This window comes from Gigantopelta aegis, chromosome 10 (genome assembly GCF_016097555.1).
Source record: "Gigantopelta aegis isolate Gae_Host chromosome 10, Gae_host_genome, whole genome shotgun sequence".
Lineage (NCBI taxonomy): Eukaryota > Metazoa > Mollusca > Gastropoda > Neomphalida > Peltospiridae > Gigantopelta > Gigantopelta aegis.
In genome coordinates, this window is record NC_054708.1 from 58,385,943 (window position 1) to 58,405,012 (window position 19,070).

General features: G+C 36.7%; 2 protein-coding genes across 3 annotated transcripts in view; both read right to left on the reverse strand.

The window, feature by feature from the left end:
- Nucleotides 1-114: 114 nt before the first annotated feature.
- Nucleotides 115-19,070, reverse strand: part of LOC121383965 (E3 ubiquitin-protein ligase MIB2-like) — a 166,767-nt gene continuing 147,811 nt past the window's right edge. For both annotated transcript variants that reach the window (XM_041514082.1, XM_041514083.1), the window contains 3 exons: nt 3,819-3,973; nt 3,378-3,510; nt 115-303 (listed from right to left, as the gene is read on the reverse strand). In XM_041514082.1, the coding sequence (XP_041370016.1) occupies nt 187-303; nt 3,378-3,510; nt 3,819-3,973 (405 nt within the window). In that variant the 3' untranslated portion in view covers nt 115-186. The remainder of the gene's footprint in view (nt 304-3,377; nt 3,511-3,818; nt 3,974-19,070) is intronic.
- LOC121383973 (E3 ubiquitin-protein ligase MIB2-like) lies at nt 13,973-15,093 on the reverse strand. Its single transcript, XM_041514094.1, has 2 exons — nt 14,614-15,093; nt 13,973-14,226 (listed from the first exon to the last, which is right to left on the reverse strand). The coding sequence occupies exons 1-2, from the start codon at nt 14,813-14,815 to the stop codon at nt 14,051-14,053; spliced, it is 378 nt and encodes a 125-aa protein (XP_041370028.1). The 5' UTR covers nt 14,816-15,093; the 3' UTR covers nt 13,973-14,050.

Sequence of the window (19,070 nt, forward strand, 5' to 3'; positions counted from 1 at the left end):
TGCATTCACATTATAAATCGTTTGGGAGGGAAACAAAGTGGTCGCTTAAGGCAGGTGACCGCTGAGTACAGGTGACCTGTAGGACAGGTTTGACTGTATATGCATTTATGACAGGTGTAACAGCTATAGCTTCAAATGTAAACTTACTGTTTTGTGAACTAGGCGCCATGTGCGTGATTGCAACCACTATGAAAATATATTACCTGCATTAACTAGAATTTTAGCTGCACCCAAAAAGCCGCGATTGCATGCAAGATGCAAGGGAGTAGCTTGGTTCTTGTCTTTGATATTCACGTCTGCTCCCTGCCATTGAAGATAGAAAAAGAATATGGTGGATATGACCCAGTAACTGCATTCGTATTTTCAATTGTTAAGCAACTTCAAAAGTCGTTAATGCCTTGAAAGAGATCTTCTAAAATTACATAATGGAAAACCTTTTTTTTTTTTTTTTTTTTTTTTTTTTTATTATTATTTTTTTAATAAATGTTTATTGCCCCAGAAACCCCCCCAAATAGATAATGTCAGGGTTGGGGCCCCGAATCATTACCGTACATATCAATTATACACAGAATATACCATAGGAGCAAGGAGAGAAAGGGGAAAAAGCTGAAATAAGTATTTCCTCCAAACCAACAACATTGTAAAACAAACAACCATAGTCTTTTTTATATAAAAACAAAGGCTGGCCGTTTAAATATTTTCCAAAAATCTTAACCAACATTCCCAGTTTTCGTCGAATTCTTTATGTAAACAATTTTTGTAATACATATAATAATAATAGCTTATCTTCAATATAATGTTTGAAAATAAAGTTTTATTGACAATCATGTTCTGTATATTTTGTTTTGTAAATATAATACTTTACATTTATAATTAACCAATTTACGAAATTGTTTTCCTTATTTATATCACCAAATAATATCATAGTTTTGTCAAACTGGAAGTCTTCACCTGTTTGTTGCAACCATTGTTCTATAAGATTCCAGAGTTCGATGACTTTGGGGCAAGCATAAAACAAGTGATCCGATGTTTCTGGCTGGCGATGACAGAAATTGCAGAGATTTGAATCAACATATTTTATTTTATATAAGAAAGTATTCGTTGCTGTAATTCTATGTAGGATTTGGTATTGGAACCATATCAGTGTTGGGTCTTTCAAAATCTTAAATGGCAGGCCCACTCTGAATGTATAGACTATACTTTGAACTACATGCCTCTGAACAATTAAAACGAAATAAATTTCATTTACCGGTAGAAAACATAATTTTAAAGAAAACGCAACAATGGGTAACCGACTGATTAAATGTATAACGCCACTGTTACATGTGCATGTTTTGCATATAATGTCTACCATCAACGCTTTGACATTGAAGAACTGGCTGTTGGTTTGATGGATACATGATGAACAAGACTTTGCTGTTTTCTTTTTCTTTTTTACCAAGGATTATTAGGGCACTTATTATTTATGTCTAGTGATAGCACATTACAGTTTTCATATACTTAACATTAATTATGCAAATATTATGCTCGAACTAATTTGTAGTTATTTGGCACACCAAATACAAATGTAGAAATTGAGTTATCACGTTTGCGTCTAAAGTAATGTTCCTTAAATTTTTTCTTTGCAGCATTCCATAGTAATGTGGCATTTAATAGTACAAGATAGATTTTCACGACGATGGCAAGATGACATTAAATAATTAATTGCTGGGGCGTAGCCAGAAGTGTAAACGCTTTAGGAAAACAGACCTGTAAAATAAATATCAGTGTTCAACAGAAAAAAGCCAGTAAAATCTTCCCAAGAAACTGAGTTCTAGACGAGGCAAGCGCCTCGTCTGCCTCATTCTGGCTTTGCCAATACATTATAAATAAGAGAAGTGAGCACAACATTAAATCCAGTACACTGTTTTAGATATAAAAAGACTAAATGGACAAAAATATGTTGTTTATATTGTCACTGTAATGCCACCAGTGTACATGTCTTTATTAAAGTCACACTGTATAAATCATGTGTTCCAACAGCTAATAGCCAGCTATACATCTTACCAAGACACAGTTCACTAAGGTTTTTAGTAGTTAAAACCTAGGATGGATGTTTGAAAACGTCTTGGCATCAGTGAAAACATTTACACAATATAGAAAATGACTACATTGTGTATTCTATGTAGACAGAGACTAAGTAATGCAAACAACCAGTAACGAAGGAAGAAATGTGTTATTTAACGGCGCACTCAACACATTTTATGTACGGTTATATGGCTTCAGACATATGGTAAAGTACCAAACAGATATTGAGAGAGGAAAGCCGCTTTCGCCATTTCATGGGCTACTCTTTTATTAGCAGCAAGGGATCATTTATATGCACCATCCCACAGACAGGGTAGTACACACCACGGCCTTTGATCTGCACTGGCTGGAACGAGAAATAGCCCAATGAGCCCACCGACAGGGATCGATCCCAAACTGACCGCTCATTGAGCGAGTGCTATACCACTGAACTACGTCCCGTCCCAACCAGTAAGTTGTAACGTACCATTAATAAACTCGAGCTCTTAGATATTATTCAAACTTTGAACTGTGCAATGCCCTTGCTTCCAATGAACTATATAGTGCAGATATAAGGTTTTGATCGTGGATAACAGTTGTGTCGTTCACATACTGATGAACTATATCATTAATACCCAATTATGTTCAGTCTAATATGTACCTATAAACCTTTAAAACCCTATTATATAATATAATATTTACCTGTAAACCTCTACTGCTATGTTTAATATCAATCTAAATATAATTAGCTCCACTGGTTAAATACTATTACCTGTGGATCTAACAGCATTCTACCAATCAAAACCTTACTTGCAAAATCATGCCAGTAATTTGAAAAGAATTTGAAAACATTCGGGATTATGCCGAGGGTATACAAAATGATTCGTGTGAATTACGAAGTATGCCGGAAACTAATTACAATATAAAAATGTATATATATATTCCAAGACGAAAAACCGAAAAAAAAAAACCGTGATGGTATTGCCATAAAACCTATTTATACTAGTATATAATCCAGAGTTTATTACTGCACTTTTCCCCCTGTTTTTTGTAATGTTGAAATAGACCACGTATGCATATTGCATAAATAGTCTCGCCTGATATTTTTAGAATTTGTATGCTCTGGAATAACGCTATAAGAGGCGAAGTGTAATTGGTCGATATTTAAAGTGTTATTTATAGATGAAATGTCACCTGGACATGGGAGTCCACACAATGCTGTTAGATATACTGGTAGACTAGTAGAGCTAATTTTAATCAGATTGGTTTAATATCTATCTGTAAACGTTTAACCTCTATATATCGAAATATTTCTATATTTAAATGTTTACCTGTTTGATAAGTATCTGTGTTGCTTCTTTGTGGTCGTTTATTGCTGTAATATGAAGAGGTGCGGACCCAGCTTCCATTTTTACGTCAATAAGACTCTTGTTTCTTAGTATGATTTTCTCAACCAATGTGCCACTGGAAGTAATTCAGTAATTCAGTTATTCAGAGGTCATTACAACAGGGCATTTTATTAGACCAATTACAAATAGTATTACCCATCAAACACCCCAAACACCCACACACAAAAACAACAAAAACACCAACATTTTAATAGCAAAGGTATATGCTTTTAAAATATGGTAATGAATATGAGACATGGTTATGCATTGGACACCACTGATTTCTAATTACAATTAAAAAATATATCATCAGTTTTACATTTTCATAATTATCTACATAATGATAAAGAATACTTATCGTATCGTATTGAATTATTATATTACCCAAATTTGCCGTGAAACGCAGCCCACTGCAGAGGGTTAAATCCTTTTTCATTGGCAATAGTTAAGTCGATGTTTGGTGACATCAGAATCATTTCTGCACAAGTGGTCTCGTTTTGCCCTATAGCATCATGGAGAGGAGTGTCGCCAGAATTGTCCTTCAGAACAACACATTAACAAAATATTTCATTAACATATATTTTCATTCAAATATGATCAAGAGCTCCTCATTAATTTCATATCACACTCGTCGCACACGATGAGTTCAAACTTCAGCTGAAAGTAATCTAAATCATATCTGACTTAAAACGAGAAAAATCCTCTGTATACATGACTTCTTAAAACTACATTCTCACCTCACCATGTTAAACCATCGTTTACTAATGCAAAATACAGACATAAGTACAATTTCAACAAACTCCCAATTTCACCTCACCATGCAAACTATTTTAACAAACTACCAATTTCACCTCGCCATGATAAAACATCATTTACTGATGCAAAATACAAACATAAGTACAATTTTAAAAATCTCACAGTCTCACCTCACCATATTATAACGTCATTTACTAATCCAAAATACAAAGAATGCTTGTCGTCAGCTTTCCATATTTTAATACTTTAAATTACTTTAAATTAAAGCAAAAGCTGTGGAACAGTTCGGTGTTAAAATGGACAATAATATATTTTATGCAACCTTCTTTAGCCAATATTCTGTTCTAAATAGTTAAATAATAAAACATATAGTCGATACATCAGCTTTAGCATATCTTGCTTTGGCTTGCTTACCACAACGTTGACGTCACAAGCTCGCATCATCAGATCACGAACAAGTGACGCGTTTCCGGCATAAACTGCACAGTGCATGGCGCTTTGGCCGTTGTCGTTGCTGATCTCTAGATCAGTACCAGTTTCAATTAGAAAGCGTGAGACGTCTATCTGTTTCCTAGAAATTACAGTTTTAATACCATTTATTATAGAACCAATATATATATATATATACAGTCAAACCTGTCTTAAACGGTCACACAAGGGAGTGGAAAAAATGGCCGCTTAAGACAGGTGGTCGCTGATTACAGGTTGCCACATACAGAGTCTTTAAAACATGTGTTTTACCGTCTGTACTGCTAATTGACGGATGTATGCTTCACAAGCATAATGAGTCTTACCAATGTTCAATGGAAACGATTTTAAACGTTTAAAAATAGGTGTATATTCAAACACCATTTTAAGGGGACATTCCTGAGTTTGCTACAATTTTTAAGATGTTATCGGCTAACAGACAATTTTTAACGATTGTAATTACATATCAAATATATTTTTATGCATAAAATATTAGTGACTTCATATTAAATGTGTTTCTGGTCGTTCATTTGTTTTTCGTACGTACGGAATTTTTTAAAGACAAAATCCATTTTGGGCTTCTTACAAATATTAAGACGATCAGAAACACATTGAGTATACAGACACTGTTATTCTAAACAAGAAAATATATTTAATATGTAAGTTTAATTGTAGAAATATTTTATTAGTCGGAAATATCTTACAATGCAGCAAACTCAGGAATGTCCCTTTAACTATAAATCAACTTTTGATTTAAAAACAAATGCAACTGGAATGTATTAAATTAACAGTTCTCAACAACTTTGTGTTCTTTTTCCATTTAATTATTTAATTACGTCATGCGGTGTATTGTCACAGTAAGCGAATTTACATATGTCAAGCGTAGTCTGCCCAGAGGCAATTAGATGTATTCCAAGGCATACTTTCTTAATTGATACGCAATTGAGATGTTGGGACTGAAGGGGTACTGGTATTCCTGAAGGTATGAAGATCGGTTATTTGATGCACTTTATCGTTGTTGTTAAATATCCCTTTTATATAACACTAAACGTTTAAATGTGGCCACTTAATACAGGTATTTTAGCGATTGGGGATCCGATTTAGGTGGCCGGTGACCGCGTTAGACAGGTGACCGCTTATTACAGGTGAATTTACATTATAAATCGTTTGGGAGGGAAACAAGTGGCCGCTTAAGGCAGGTGACCGCTGATTACAGGTGGCCTCTAGGACAGGTTTGACTATATATATACATACATACATACATTATATATATGTATTAATTATGTATTAATTATGTGATATATGTTTAAATTTGATAGGTATTATATAAATTCCACAATTTAAAGGGAGTTTAGAATTTGCAGTTATTGTAAAATGTCAACTAACTAAGCCTTTTTGGTGACTAAACCTACATACACGTGTAATATTAAATACATTTTGTTTTGAATACCATTATCTGACTATCCAATGTGTTCGTGGTCATACACTACTGTTTGCAACAGTAAACGTTCATTATATATATATATATGTATATGTATATGTACACATGTATATGATATGTATGTATGTATGTATGTATCTATATATATGTGTGTGTATCTCTGTGTGTGCGTGTGTGTATCTCTCTCGCTCTGTGTGTGTGTGTGTGTGTGTGTGTGTGTGTGTGTGTGTCCTTGTGCTTAGGACGACATCAAACACTTTACTGATATTCCATAAGGAAAATACCTTTAATACGTAATTTTAGTCATTAAACTGGATCTGTTAGTCGTAAAGATATTACAGTGACAGCAAATTCAGGACAGTCCTTTTAAAATAAATTACATACCACCCTTCCCCTGCCAAGCCCAATAGCTAACATATAGATTGTATCTAAAATATTTTAAATGATTCCTTTAGCACTTTATTTTAGAAACAATTCCTTGACCACCCTGGTTTGAGAACCTACACAAGTCAAACCCTTTTTCCACAAACCCTTTTTCCACCAGAAACTTCAAAATGTCCAGTTTTCCATCATTGGCTGCAATGTGCAGACATGTGATGCCATTGTCTGGTCGCGCAGTTACCTAAAATAAACCCCCAAATCACAGAGACAACAGTAAAAACAAGCAAAACTAATATTTTTATCAAAGAAATGAAAGGACGCATCATATAAATGGCATCAAACGACAATTCAATTTAAAAACAAATCATTAGTATATGTATTTATTAATGACACTCATTGAGTCCTTATCGGTTCTGTATTGTTGTAAAAGCATGTCTCAACCACGCTAATTATGACTCCTTTGTTTTGTGGTTGTTTTTCCAACCATCAGTAATTTAACGCTAACAGAATGATTTACTTACTAGTTTTGGAAATCTCTCTAAAACCTTCTTAACTTTCTCCACATCTGAATCTTTAGTTGCTTCTAAAAATTCTTTTGACCCCTCTCCTTTCAGTGACATAAGGCCCCCTTTTTCTGACCCAAGAAGTCCAAGCAGTTGAGTCTGCTGTTCTAGCGTTTTTGCCAAGGCTGAAAAAAAGATAAAGAGAACGATTATATTATAGTCTTGTAATACTCATAACCTCTATAGAATAGCGTTTAGGCTATTTGAAATCAACACAAACGAACTTATTAAAGCTTAGTCTCTACCATAAAATATATTATTTAAAACAGCAAGAAACCGGACTTCCCTTTCAATGATACAATTTTGCCCTGATGCACGTGTTGCTTTGAGTTTATATGCAAAGATCAAGATACGAAACTGATACAATTGTCTGGGATTACTGGGACATTATAATGTTTGAAAAATGTAGGCTGGTTTAGGTTTTGTCTTTCTGGGACACTGCTTTTAATTCTCGCAGGAGTGGTGATTCTTTTTCTGATGAAGAACATGACGTTGAAAACGTATATAGCAGACATTGGTTAAAGAAACGATGCTGAAAATGTAGATATAGACGCTGGTTAAAGAAATGATACGGAAAATGTAGCATCTAGACACTGGTTCTGAAAATGTTGCGTCTAGAAACTGGTTCTGAAAATTTTGCGTCTAGACACTTGACACAGAAACGATACTGAAAATGTAGCATTTGGACTCTGGTTAACGCGGTGATACAGAACATATAGTGTTTAGACACTTGGCACAGAAATGATACTGAAAATGTAGCAACTAGACACTGGTTAAAGACATGATACAGACAACAAAATATCTATAAGTTAGGGAAACGATTCCAAAAATGTGCGAAACAAAAGTGAAAGTATCTGTTTTCAGACTTAAATAACTGTACCAACTTTTCAACAGGCCGAGAGGGTCTGAGTCTTCCTCGTCTGACGATTCGAACGGCTGCTCCGACTTGGGGACAGGGACACAGCATGCCGGGTTGAAAATCCACGCATTTCTCCCAAACTTGACCTTTATATCACCAAGAAAATTTACCAACACCACCTTGCCCACCTTACCAAGGGCCTGAAAGAATGAAAACAAATACCCATTATATTACAATTACAGTTAATAACTGGGATATAATATACAATGTATACATACTGGTGGAAAAAACTGAAGGATCCTACAAACAGTAACAGCAATTAGTAACTGCAACCAAAACACTCAATCCATAGTGTCAGACGTTGATCATGCTACTGGCAGCCAGTTCAACTATGCTAACAATATGTCCCACATTACAGCTTTGTATGAACTAAAGACATAATTACTCTAGTAGTAAATGAAATTTGGTCTCTTCCAAATCCCATGTGTTCCCTTATTGCTTTCCATTAGTCTATATTAGTTGTGCCGCTTCTGATTTGAGGTTATCAACAAAACACCGAGTCCAGTATTTCAAAATGTATGGTTGCTGTAAATAGTGCACACAGATGTTATATCCTTTTCACTTGTCTGTTAGACGTGTCTCAAAACCTTCGCGATGATTGAACAAGTATTTTCTGTGATTTAAAAATACATTCATATTTTGTTTTGCATCAAGAATTGTACTTCTCGAAAAATACTTTTATTTCCCTTGGATTAAATAACACAAACTAAGGTAATTTGACAACGATTAGATGAGTAGACCAGTGACTGACGAATGACTGTATCAGTATTAATTTGAACGACACAAACCGTTAGCTGTCATCAAGACAGCATCTCTGCACAATGCAGAGCCAAACAGCCACACGACAAAATAGAGGTTGATTGCACGAATCTCTTATGTTGTGCCTCGTCTGTACGAGGACAGCCACTCCCAAAGACATTCTTTACTGGACAATACATCCGTTTACTAGTTTACTGAATCAAATCTAGCACTCAGTAGACAAATGTGAATTTTATATGAACTTGGACACAATACGTATAATATAACATAGAATATACGAACCTTTTCCATAGGGTCTATCCATTCCCCGTGACCGTCCTGCAATTCTTTGACCTTGTCCTTGTCATCAAGAATCCTCACTATGTCACCCTTCTTCAGTTTAGGCACCTGGGTGAAATAAACAGCACGTCCATTAACAGTCAGTTCATTGGGACTACTGATTAGTGAAGCAATTGTTTTAAATATCCAACCCTCAAGCAATAATAAAGTTATACTTCACCACCTCATATATTCCAGCACCCAAGACAGTATTCCTACCGCGAATAACAAGACAAAACACCTACCAAACACTGTACGTCGTTGAACAAGTCGCTGAATAATCACAACAAATTGTTTTTAAAAGATTGATTTATTTTATTCAAAGGGTTTTCAAGACGTACTAACATATTGAGTTTTATGACAAGGATTGTTTCGGTGAATGGACTGATAACTACTTGGCGGAATGACAGACAAATTGCTGACAATATCAGCCAGAATCCATCCCATGTTGCGGTAATAGCGTCATCGATAGTCTGTCTATTCACCACGTGCACGAACGACGTGAATGGCAGGATTTACTCGTAATGAATCACCTGATTTATAACAAATGGTTTCACTGACATTTATCTTTAAGTACTTGAGCCAATTCTTCCAGATTCTGAATTGGTGGATCTCTGGTTTGCAACCGTACCATTAATCGGGGTGGGATTTAGCTTAGCTTGACGTGCTTGTGTAGCAGGATCGAACCACCTCGGTGGATCCATTAAACTGATTGGTTATTTTTCTTGTTCCAACCAGTGCACCAAAACTGGTCAAAGGCCGTGATACGTGCTTTCCTGTCTGTGGGAAAATGCTAATAAAAGAGCCCTTGCTGCATTATGAAAAAAGTACCAGGTTTCCACTGATGACTACGTGGCAGAATTACCAAAAAGTATGACATCCAATAACCAACGATTAATTAATCAATGTGGTCTAATGGTGTCGTTAAACAAAACAAACTTTCTTTCTTTTCGTAGCATCAAAGTGTTATGTATGTGTTCGACTAGGTCTATAGCTATACACATCAGCAACACCGAGTATTAACCTCTGCTGATGCGTGGGCCTATAGAATGTGACAAACCCAAATATGTATTACTAATTGGATAGGCATCCAAACTATTTCTAAATCTTTGCAATTTCTAGTACTAAACGTCTGGTTACACATTTTTAAAGATTAGGTTTATTATCGTGACCGATGGACATACTACTTGAAACTGTATTTGGAAACTAATGGCAGGGAATATTTTTCTTCGCCTGGTCTAATGAACGTTCACTTTCACGGATTCTTTGTCAGTATTTCCTCACTACTTACTCTGGCTCCTTGAAAACTTCGACCCTCTGCTTGAGACGTCAAGAGTAGTGCAGCTCTGGCACCAGCAACATCTGTACGTGTCAAACAATCAATGATTTACTGAAGAAAACATTACATTTTACAAACATATTGTCTACAAAAGGATTGTCGGTAATGAGCTAGGGCCCTGCCTAGACTGAAATAAGTGGATGGCAGTACAAAGAGAATCGGGAAATAATGACTTCCTACTCAAGATAGTAAAAAGGGCCACTTAAAAACGTATACATTTAAAGGCACTTTTTCGTCATGTTCTATGAATACAACTGTTTTAAATAATCGGTGATAACCATATAAATTTACGCAAAACTACTATGAAAAGTGTGTTTTCTGCAATTGTTAAAATATTACCATATGACACAGACTTTTCAACGACAAATAATTAAATATTAAATATATTGTCTTGCATAATATATCACTGGTTGCAGAGCCGGTTTATCCTAGTAGCACATATAGCACGAGATACGGTCTCCGCGGTGATGTGTACATTTATTTCCCCCAGGTTATTTTCCCCCCTCTCCCCGAAGCGGATGCAAAATATATATCCTGGGAATGGGGAACCACTGTTATTTGTGTACAGTATTTATTGTGTATCTGTATTTAGTTTGTTACTAAATTTGTCAGAAACATCTTACAATGGCAGCAGACACAGGACAGTTCCTTAAGTAAATGTATATCATAGCTGTTACCTAAAAGTGGCAGATGTTCAACATAGATATCTGGTCCAAGAGCTTCACGGACACACTGGACGTCCACCTGACCTTGGTGACCCACACGACACGTGGTTGTCTCCCCTGATTCCCACGCTACACTCACAGCCGATCTGTGTGACGTAGAATCAAAGCTGAACACAACAACTACAGTCCCTTCCTTGCCTGGACCACCTGAAACAACAACAAAATCAACATCATCATTACCAACATCAGCTACAACTACAGTCCCCTCCTTGTCTGTACCACCAGAAACAACAACAACAATATCAACAAGATTATTGTCCAATGCCCGCATAAGCTTCACTATCATTATTGTTAATGCCAGTATCAACATAGAAAGAATTAAAAACAAGTAAGATTATGTACCAAATCACCCATTTGACAAGGACTCCGTTACTATATGTTTATTATAGGTAAGCAGAGGTGAGGGGTGCATTTCCCCTGGGTACCAACGTGCGGAAATGGAGGAACTATATTAAAAACAAGTCGCTCATAATGTTGTAATGCAATACAAGTACAACAGTTTGGTGGGTGGTGTGACTGAAACGTATGTGTGTGGATAACATAGTTGTTGAAAGTGCGTCAAATGATGCCTCCACACCCATTTCTTCCCGGAACCAAATACTTTCACTATATACACACGTATATTTGTCCACAGAATGAAGGATTCTTTTATAGCCGCTACATTTTACAAATACTATCCTCAGCAGCGTAATACAATAAGAGTTTTTATTTAAAGTTATTGGAATCAGGGAGGAATAAACAAAGGAAAACACTTTCTATCAAACTTACCATCTTTGTCCCCCTGATCCCAATGAGTGCCACGCGTAACGACGGCGCCAGAAAACAGTCCTTTAGTTCGAATCTTCTTCGAGGTATCCCGTGCAGGCACGCGATCTCTGAAACAATGAAAGTAACATGTTTTTAACGACACCTCAGCACGTAACTAGAAAAAAATGGCAAACGTTCTTGAACCATAAAGTTCTATATATGGTGTTATATCATCAGGCCCGTAGCCAGCATTTCGAGTGGGAGGGTTCGACTAGGTATTTGGTGGAATATGAAGTTGTTTTATATACAGAGCTTTATATGAGGTTCCAGGGCCATGCTCCCAGGAAATTCTGAAATCTCTGAAAGCCTAAAACGCGTTTTCCTGGCATCTGGAACTGATATTTGGAAATGATATTTTAAAACGATTTTCGACTATTTTGTAGATTGTATTATTGTTATTAAGACTGTTTATTATTTTATTTTTTTCAAGATAATGAAATTCTAGCACACAACAGGAGTTAAGGGTAATGACCCGGGGTATTGACCCAAGGTATATTTGAAATATTTTCGGCAATTGCTTATTATAACCCTAGTAACAGAAAAGGTACGTGCACCTCAGAACTATGATCAGTTCCTTTAATATCGAACATATCTGTGAAAAACAAAACACATTACGTTCTTAAAATTGTATCATCACGAATCACCGCCAACACATACAGTCCCTGTTAAGAGTAGGCCTACAGGTGTAGTTCTTAAACGTTTTCAGCAAAAGGTATTGCATCCCATTTCATTTTTGTGGCTGATGCGTCATATCATCAAAGTAACACCTACATGGTGGTCATAAAACATTTTGAAATACTTAGAAATAACTTGCATGATAAAGCAACTTCTATGCCAAAATGACATTAGGATATTGCTTGATATATATGGAAGCCAGTGTTATTTGAATCTCTCTATATAAATCAAGGCATGAACAGAAGGTTTTGACAGGAGCTACCTTTCGATCAACTAAGTCAAATCATCCAAATAGTTCCATGTTTAATTTTGACGAACCATTCTAAATTAAGCGTCAAAATAACCTTTAAAAATTACGCAACATTTTTTACTTGGCTTTAATCCTACGGGATATTTGCAAATTCAAGATCACCAAAAGCAACCCTCGCCCGCTACCGACCATGGTCGGGCTGCTTGTGCTCCCTCTCACATGCCAGCGCAGGCGACCCCCTCTCCCATCCACACCAAACAGTTTCCTGTCCTGCACGGATGAGCAGGCAAAAGTCGACACCTGCGTCCATGACAGGCGTGTGCTACAACAGTGTTTTTGAATGCACACGTTGACACCTATAACTTGACCTGACTTGACCTAACAGGATTACTTTCTATTGTTAACCTTTTATTTCTAACTTTGATAAACGAAGTGCTGAATGACGAAGACAAACAAATATTGTTTTATAGGAGAGTTGCAAAAGTTACAATCAAATATTTGTGAACTTAATTTTTTTTTAAAAGAAGAAGAAAACGTGGACCTCATCTTTTGCGGGAGGGTTCGGAAGAAACCCCCTCCCCCCCCAAAAAAAAAAAAAAAAAAAAAAAAGAAAGAAAAAAAAAGAAATACGGGCCTGATCATAGATGTCCTAGCCGGGACACTGCATTCGAACGCCGACGGTTATGCGTTTCTACCAACTCCCTGGTTGAAAATCAATTTAATATAAAGCTGGACCTTATATAGTTGTCATGTTCCAAAGGTATACCGGCCTCGGTGGCATCGTGGTTAGGCCATCGGTCTACAGGTTGGTAGGTACTGGGTTCGGATCCCAGTCGAGGCATGGAATTTTTAATCCAGATACCGACTCCAAACCCTGAGTGAGTGCTCCGCAAGGCTCTATGGGTAGGTGTAAACCACTTGCACCGACCAGTGATCCATAACTGGTTCAACAAAGGCCATGGATTGTTCTATCCTGTGGGAAGCGCATGCAAAATATCCCTTGCTGCCTGTCGTAAAAGAGCGGGTTTCCTCTAAAAAGAAATCAGTGTATGAATGACCATATGTTTGACGTCCAATAGCCGATGATAAGACAAAAAATCAATGTGCTCTAGTGGCGTTGTTAAATGAAACAAACTTTGTTCTAAAGGTATATGCTTTCATGATTTATAGTGTGTTTTTAAAATACGTTTTTCTTCATTAAGTAACTAATGCAATTTACCCCGTAGATTGGCCCGTGTCACGACGCTTGAACTCATGAGAGAGGTCATGCTTTCCCGTGAAGTAGCACAAAGAGCACAAATCGTAATCGGTACATTTATCACATGACCATCGCATGCCAATCATATTAACCTCTTCGCAACTACCACAGACGATATTCTGATGGCGAATTCCTGAAAACAAACACAACTAAATATATTTATTTACTAATGGAATTGTTATATGTAATTATATGTAAACCTAGCGGACCTACTTATCAATTAATAACAGTAATGTCGCTGTTTAAAACCACAAGTTTAAAATCTCAAATTTCGTCAACTAAATGTTGACATTGTCAGGAAAAAACTAAACATGAAAACATGGATTTCAGCCTTTAAAACCAGTAGGATAAAAAAAAAAAAATAATAATAATCCAAGGGAAACACCGGAGTTAAACGATTAATCACATATCAAGATAAGCTGACTGAATGTGTATCAGTAAGAGCTTTATAATTATTATTCTCAACTCAAAAGGAAACTTAAGTGTTGGAATAAGATATTCCATTAAAACACAATCTTACCTACAGGAGCATTGTCTACAACCCTCAGCTCGTATTTGCTGTCCTTCCCAATGCTCGACAGAGTTTTTTTTCCATTGTCCCAGATCACTTCGGCTGTTTCATCTTCCCAATATGACACCACCGTTCCGAGATGACCTTCACCCCCGTCAGCGTCATCCGATAGCCAATCACTTCCTCGCATTACTCGTAGACCTGCCGCCATCTTGTACTACAGCTGGAAACTGACAAACGTATAGAGGTCATTCACTCATGCAAGACTTCAGACAATACCAGAGGTTGTCCCCCAAGATGGACGAGTATGAACTTGCAGTGGTTAGTCGCACGTTAATAAAGTTTCTTTCCTTCTATGTAGAAGTATTTGTTACACAAATCATTGATACTATACTACAATAGAAAAATACATGCACAGAAATACAGTACATTATGCATACACACATTTATACATATTGAAATACAGACAGAAATTGATAATTATAGACAGACAGACAGAGAGACTGCTTGTAATGTATCCTTTTTTATGTTTTCAGAATCCCTAAGTTTCTGGCACCATTTTGCGACAGGATCTTAGCGCTAAAATCACATCAAGTGCCTAACTACCCTGTGCATTTGATGTGGTTTTACAGCTAAGATAGCTTTGAAAACCTGGGCTTTGATATTTGAAAGTATAACCGACGCCATGTAACCGTAAACAAAATGTGTTGAGTGCATCGTTAAATAAAACATTTCCTTCCTTTAAAGTACATTTCAAAAGGTTCTGACACCGTAGTCCAAGATGGCTGCCCAAATACGACAAGACTGTTTTCAACAATGCACTGAGATAACAATCCATTACTTCAAATATAAACAAAACAATTTATTTCTTTACCAGTACACCAACTTTTTAGAAAGGTTTTCCCTAGTAATGTGTTGATCTGATTTAGTTTTGCAACTAACTTCATCAACATACACTTTAATATTAGCAAGGTAGTCTTTTTTTTTAAAACAGAAAATGCCACTTCTTTTGAGGAGTGAAAGTGCGAAATTCCTGACATAATGCACTCCTAGGTACATTTGATCTATCTTCTTAGAATCTCAAAGCATTTGTCCTCTACACATTTGTCTTGCTTGCTTGATATAAACAGAAAAAAAACACTTAACTGCATCACTAGGCTTGTAAACCATGACTTTTTCCCAAACACCTAGAACAAGTTAGAGGGATCTGATGCTTAATTTCTCCAAAACAGAATACGTTTGTGAGTAAAAAAGGACGATCGATTCAGTCGGCTAACACTGGTATATTCCATTTCGCTATATCATCAACAAACTGTTTCGGAAAACCTTGTAAGATGTTTTCTTTATCTGGATTTCCTCAAATTAGTATTTAGCACAATTGATCCCGGCCTTTCAGCAACTATACAACGATCTTACTCAAACAGAACCACAGACACTAATGGACGTTGGTATGTCGGCCTTTACATTCATACCATTAGAAAGATTCCAACAAACTAGATACGATGATAATACGTGCGAGGCTATCAGTATTATAGATGGGGAAATGAATTCAAAGTAGCTACGGTTCCTGTCATGATGTTACCATACGCGTACGAGGCAGGGAGGAGACGGGGGGGGGGGGGGGGGGGACTGCCCTCCTAGTGCTGGAGCAAAACCTCAAATTCGGGCAAAAATTATACAAATATCGGGGAAAATGTGCTATCGTGAGACCACCTTGCGATATATTTCTATCATTCTACCCACAAAATTAATAATTGCAATCCATGTAAAAATGTGTAGTGATTCGTTTGCAAGCCTATATAACTGTTTCATAAACTATCAACCCAAGTAGAAGAGAAGCAAAACAGTTATCATGTGATTAATCGTCTCAGGTGAAAGCCAAGTCTGCTGATTTAGCAAAACATCGCCGTCAAGTTCATTCGTGAAGTACAGAAAACAGGAGGCAGAAAACCTAAAATAATTGAAGCGTGGATGATAAACGACAGCAAGAATTAATGCAGGAAGGTCTTAAAAAGGAACAATGACCTAGCAGGGTGAAACAACTTAGATAAATACGTCCAAAGGAAAACTATTTAAAAAAAACCTACCTTGTGGACTTGCCCTGCTAATTTTATGAGTACATTGGGGGCGGGACGTAGCCCAGTGGTTAGGCGCTAGCTGGATGCGCGGTCGGTCTGGGATCGATCCCCGTTTGATGGGCCGATTTGGCTATTTCTCGTTTGAGCCAGTGCACCACGACTGGTATATCAAAGGCCGTGGTATGTACTACCCTGTCTGTGGGATGATGCATATAAAAGATCCCTTCGAAAAAGAGTAGCCCATGAAGTGGCGACCGCGGGTTTCCTCTCTCAATATATGTGTGGTCTTTAACCATATAACCGTAAATACAATGTGTTGAGTGCGTCGTTGAATAAAACATTTCTTTCTTTCTTTTTTATGAATACATTGATACCTTGATTTTGTGATTATGACCCGTCGTTACCCATGGTTTTTGTGGGTGGGGTGAGTCATGAAATTCTGGTAGATTATTTTATTCCCTTATTCCACTATATTGATATTTATTGTTGTATTATACAGTAATAGAAAGATAACATGAGTACCGGTGAGGTACGTGATACGCCCGTCAGGAGATTGATGGCAAACCATAGATATTAAGGGATATGTTACGGGTATGATCCAATTATAATTATGTGACATTTTTGCAATGGGATGGATGGACAGTTTGTTTTGGACCAACTACTGGTGATACTGTATCCATTAGAGAAGGTGCTGTCTGATTAATGAAGTTATTGTTCTTTATTAGAAAGGGAAATTATATATAGTTATGTATGTAATATTAACAATATAGAACCGCCAAGCAATTAGTGGGATAAGGATGTACAGTTATGTGCAGTAGCCCGTGAAAGGTAGTTCAAAGTTGCCTAGTAACAGCACGCGACACACCGCCATCCCAAGTTGTTCTTACATGTGAGATGTGATGGTCCTGTATGCAGCTGTATGCAAGATATAGTCCGGACAAGGATTCATAAGCGTACGAGACAGGGGGCAGGAGCAAAACCTCAAATTCGGGCAAACATTATACAGATATTCAGGCAAAATGTGCTAATCTGACATTATTATCATGCATTTCCACCATTCTACCTTTAAAATTAGTTGTAATCATGTAAAAATGCGTAGAGATGCGTTTGTAACCCTATATAGGTGTTTGGTAGTAATGGTAATATGAATAAATGTCGTTATGCAGATTCGGGTAATTTCGTTTAATTCGGGCAAAAGCCAGCCTGCCTCCATACAAAAACAGTTGCCCGTATGCTCATGCAAGGATTTAAGGTTATGTGCAGTAGACCGTGAAAAGTAGGTCACAGTGACCTAGTAATAGTACGCGACACACCGCCATCCCATAGTGTTCCTACATGCGATGTTTGATGGCCCTGTATGCAAGATATGGTCTGGACAAGAAAACGTTAACAGACGGACGGACGTAAGGACGGATGGACGCACATAACATAATAGGACATAATAGACGGGCGTATAAAAATATATATCTTCTCTTGATTTATTCATGACAATTAGATTTACATCAAGCAATATTCCTTCTGCTGCAGCTATACATTACCGATACCGAGATATTTTAAAGCATATTCCTTTAAGGATTGCCTGTTATTTCTTTTAGGTTAATCGAATCCGTTCTCACAAAAGTTTGCCATGTTTTTTTTGTTTGTTTTTTTGTTTTTTTTATACTAGATGAACTTAAAAAAAAAAAATCAGACAATACTTATAAAGTGTAGATGATACTTTTTGACGATCATGCAAGTGTGAACCACAGAACCGCTTTACACACTGTTTGAGCGTCGTAGCGAGTCAGCGCGATGTCAATTGTACACAACTGTGTTAAGCAGTTCTAATATATATATTAGTTATACCCACACTTTACGAGGTGTATCGGTGAATATCCCTACAGTTAGGTATTCACCGATACACCGAGTAAGTGTGGGTATAACTGATTTATACCCCACTTAAGGTCGAGTGAATTATTATATTAGTTCTATGGCTAATAAAATCAATAACTAGAAAGTAGTAAATAATGAAACGAAAATAAGGTAGACCAGACGTCGTGAGCCTCACATTTTGTTCTGGAGAAGTAAAACCGTCTATTTCAGTTGTTGGTGTCGCACATGCACATGCAATAAATATCTCAGGGGAACTATTGTGAATAAGTGCGCATGTGTAATTAGATGGCTCTTTCTATTGGTTGAAATAATACGAAGACATAATTTGAACTTTGGTATATGCAAATGATGTCAAACAGTAAACTAATTTTTGTAGATGGCTTGTTCTATTGGTTAAAATATTACGAAAACATAGTTTGAACTTTGTTATATGCAAATGATAAGTGTCACCAAGCAAAACCGTGGTTGTAGTTGTGAAAATAAGCCAGCGAGAAAAAAGAGGACGTTGAAGGACAG

Coding starts and splice junctions, on each gene's coding strand:
- LOC121383973 (XM_041514094.1), bottom strand. CDS start 14,815: ATGGCGGCAGGTCTACGAGTAATGCGAGGAAGTGATTGGCTATCGGAT. Junction 14,227..14,613: donor TGTAGACAATGCTCCTGTAG/GTAAGATTGTGT, acceptor GTTTGTTTTCAG/GAATTCGCCATCAGAATATC.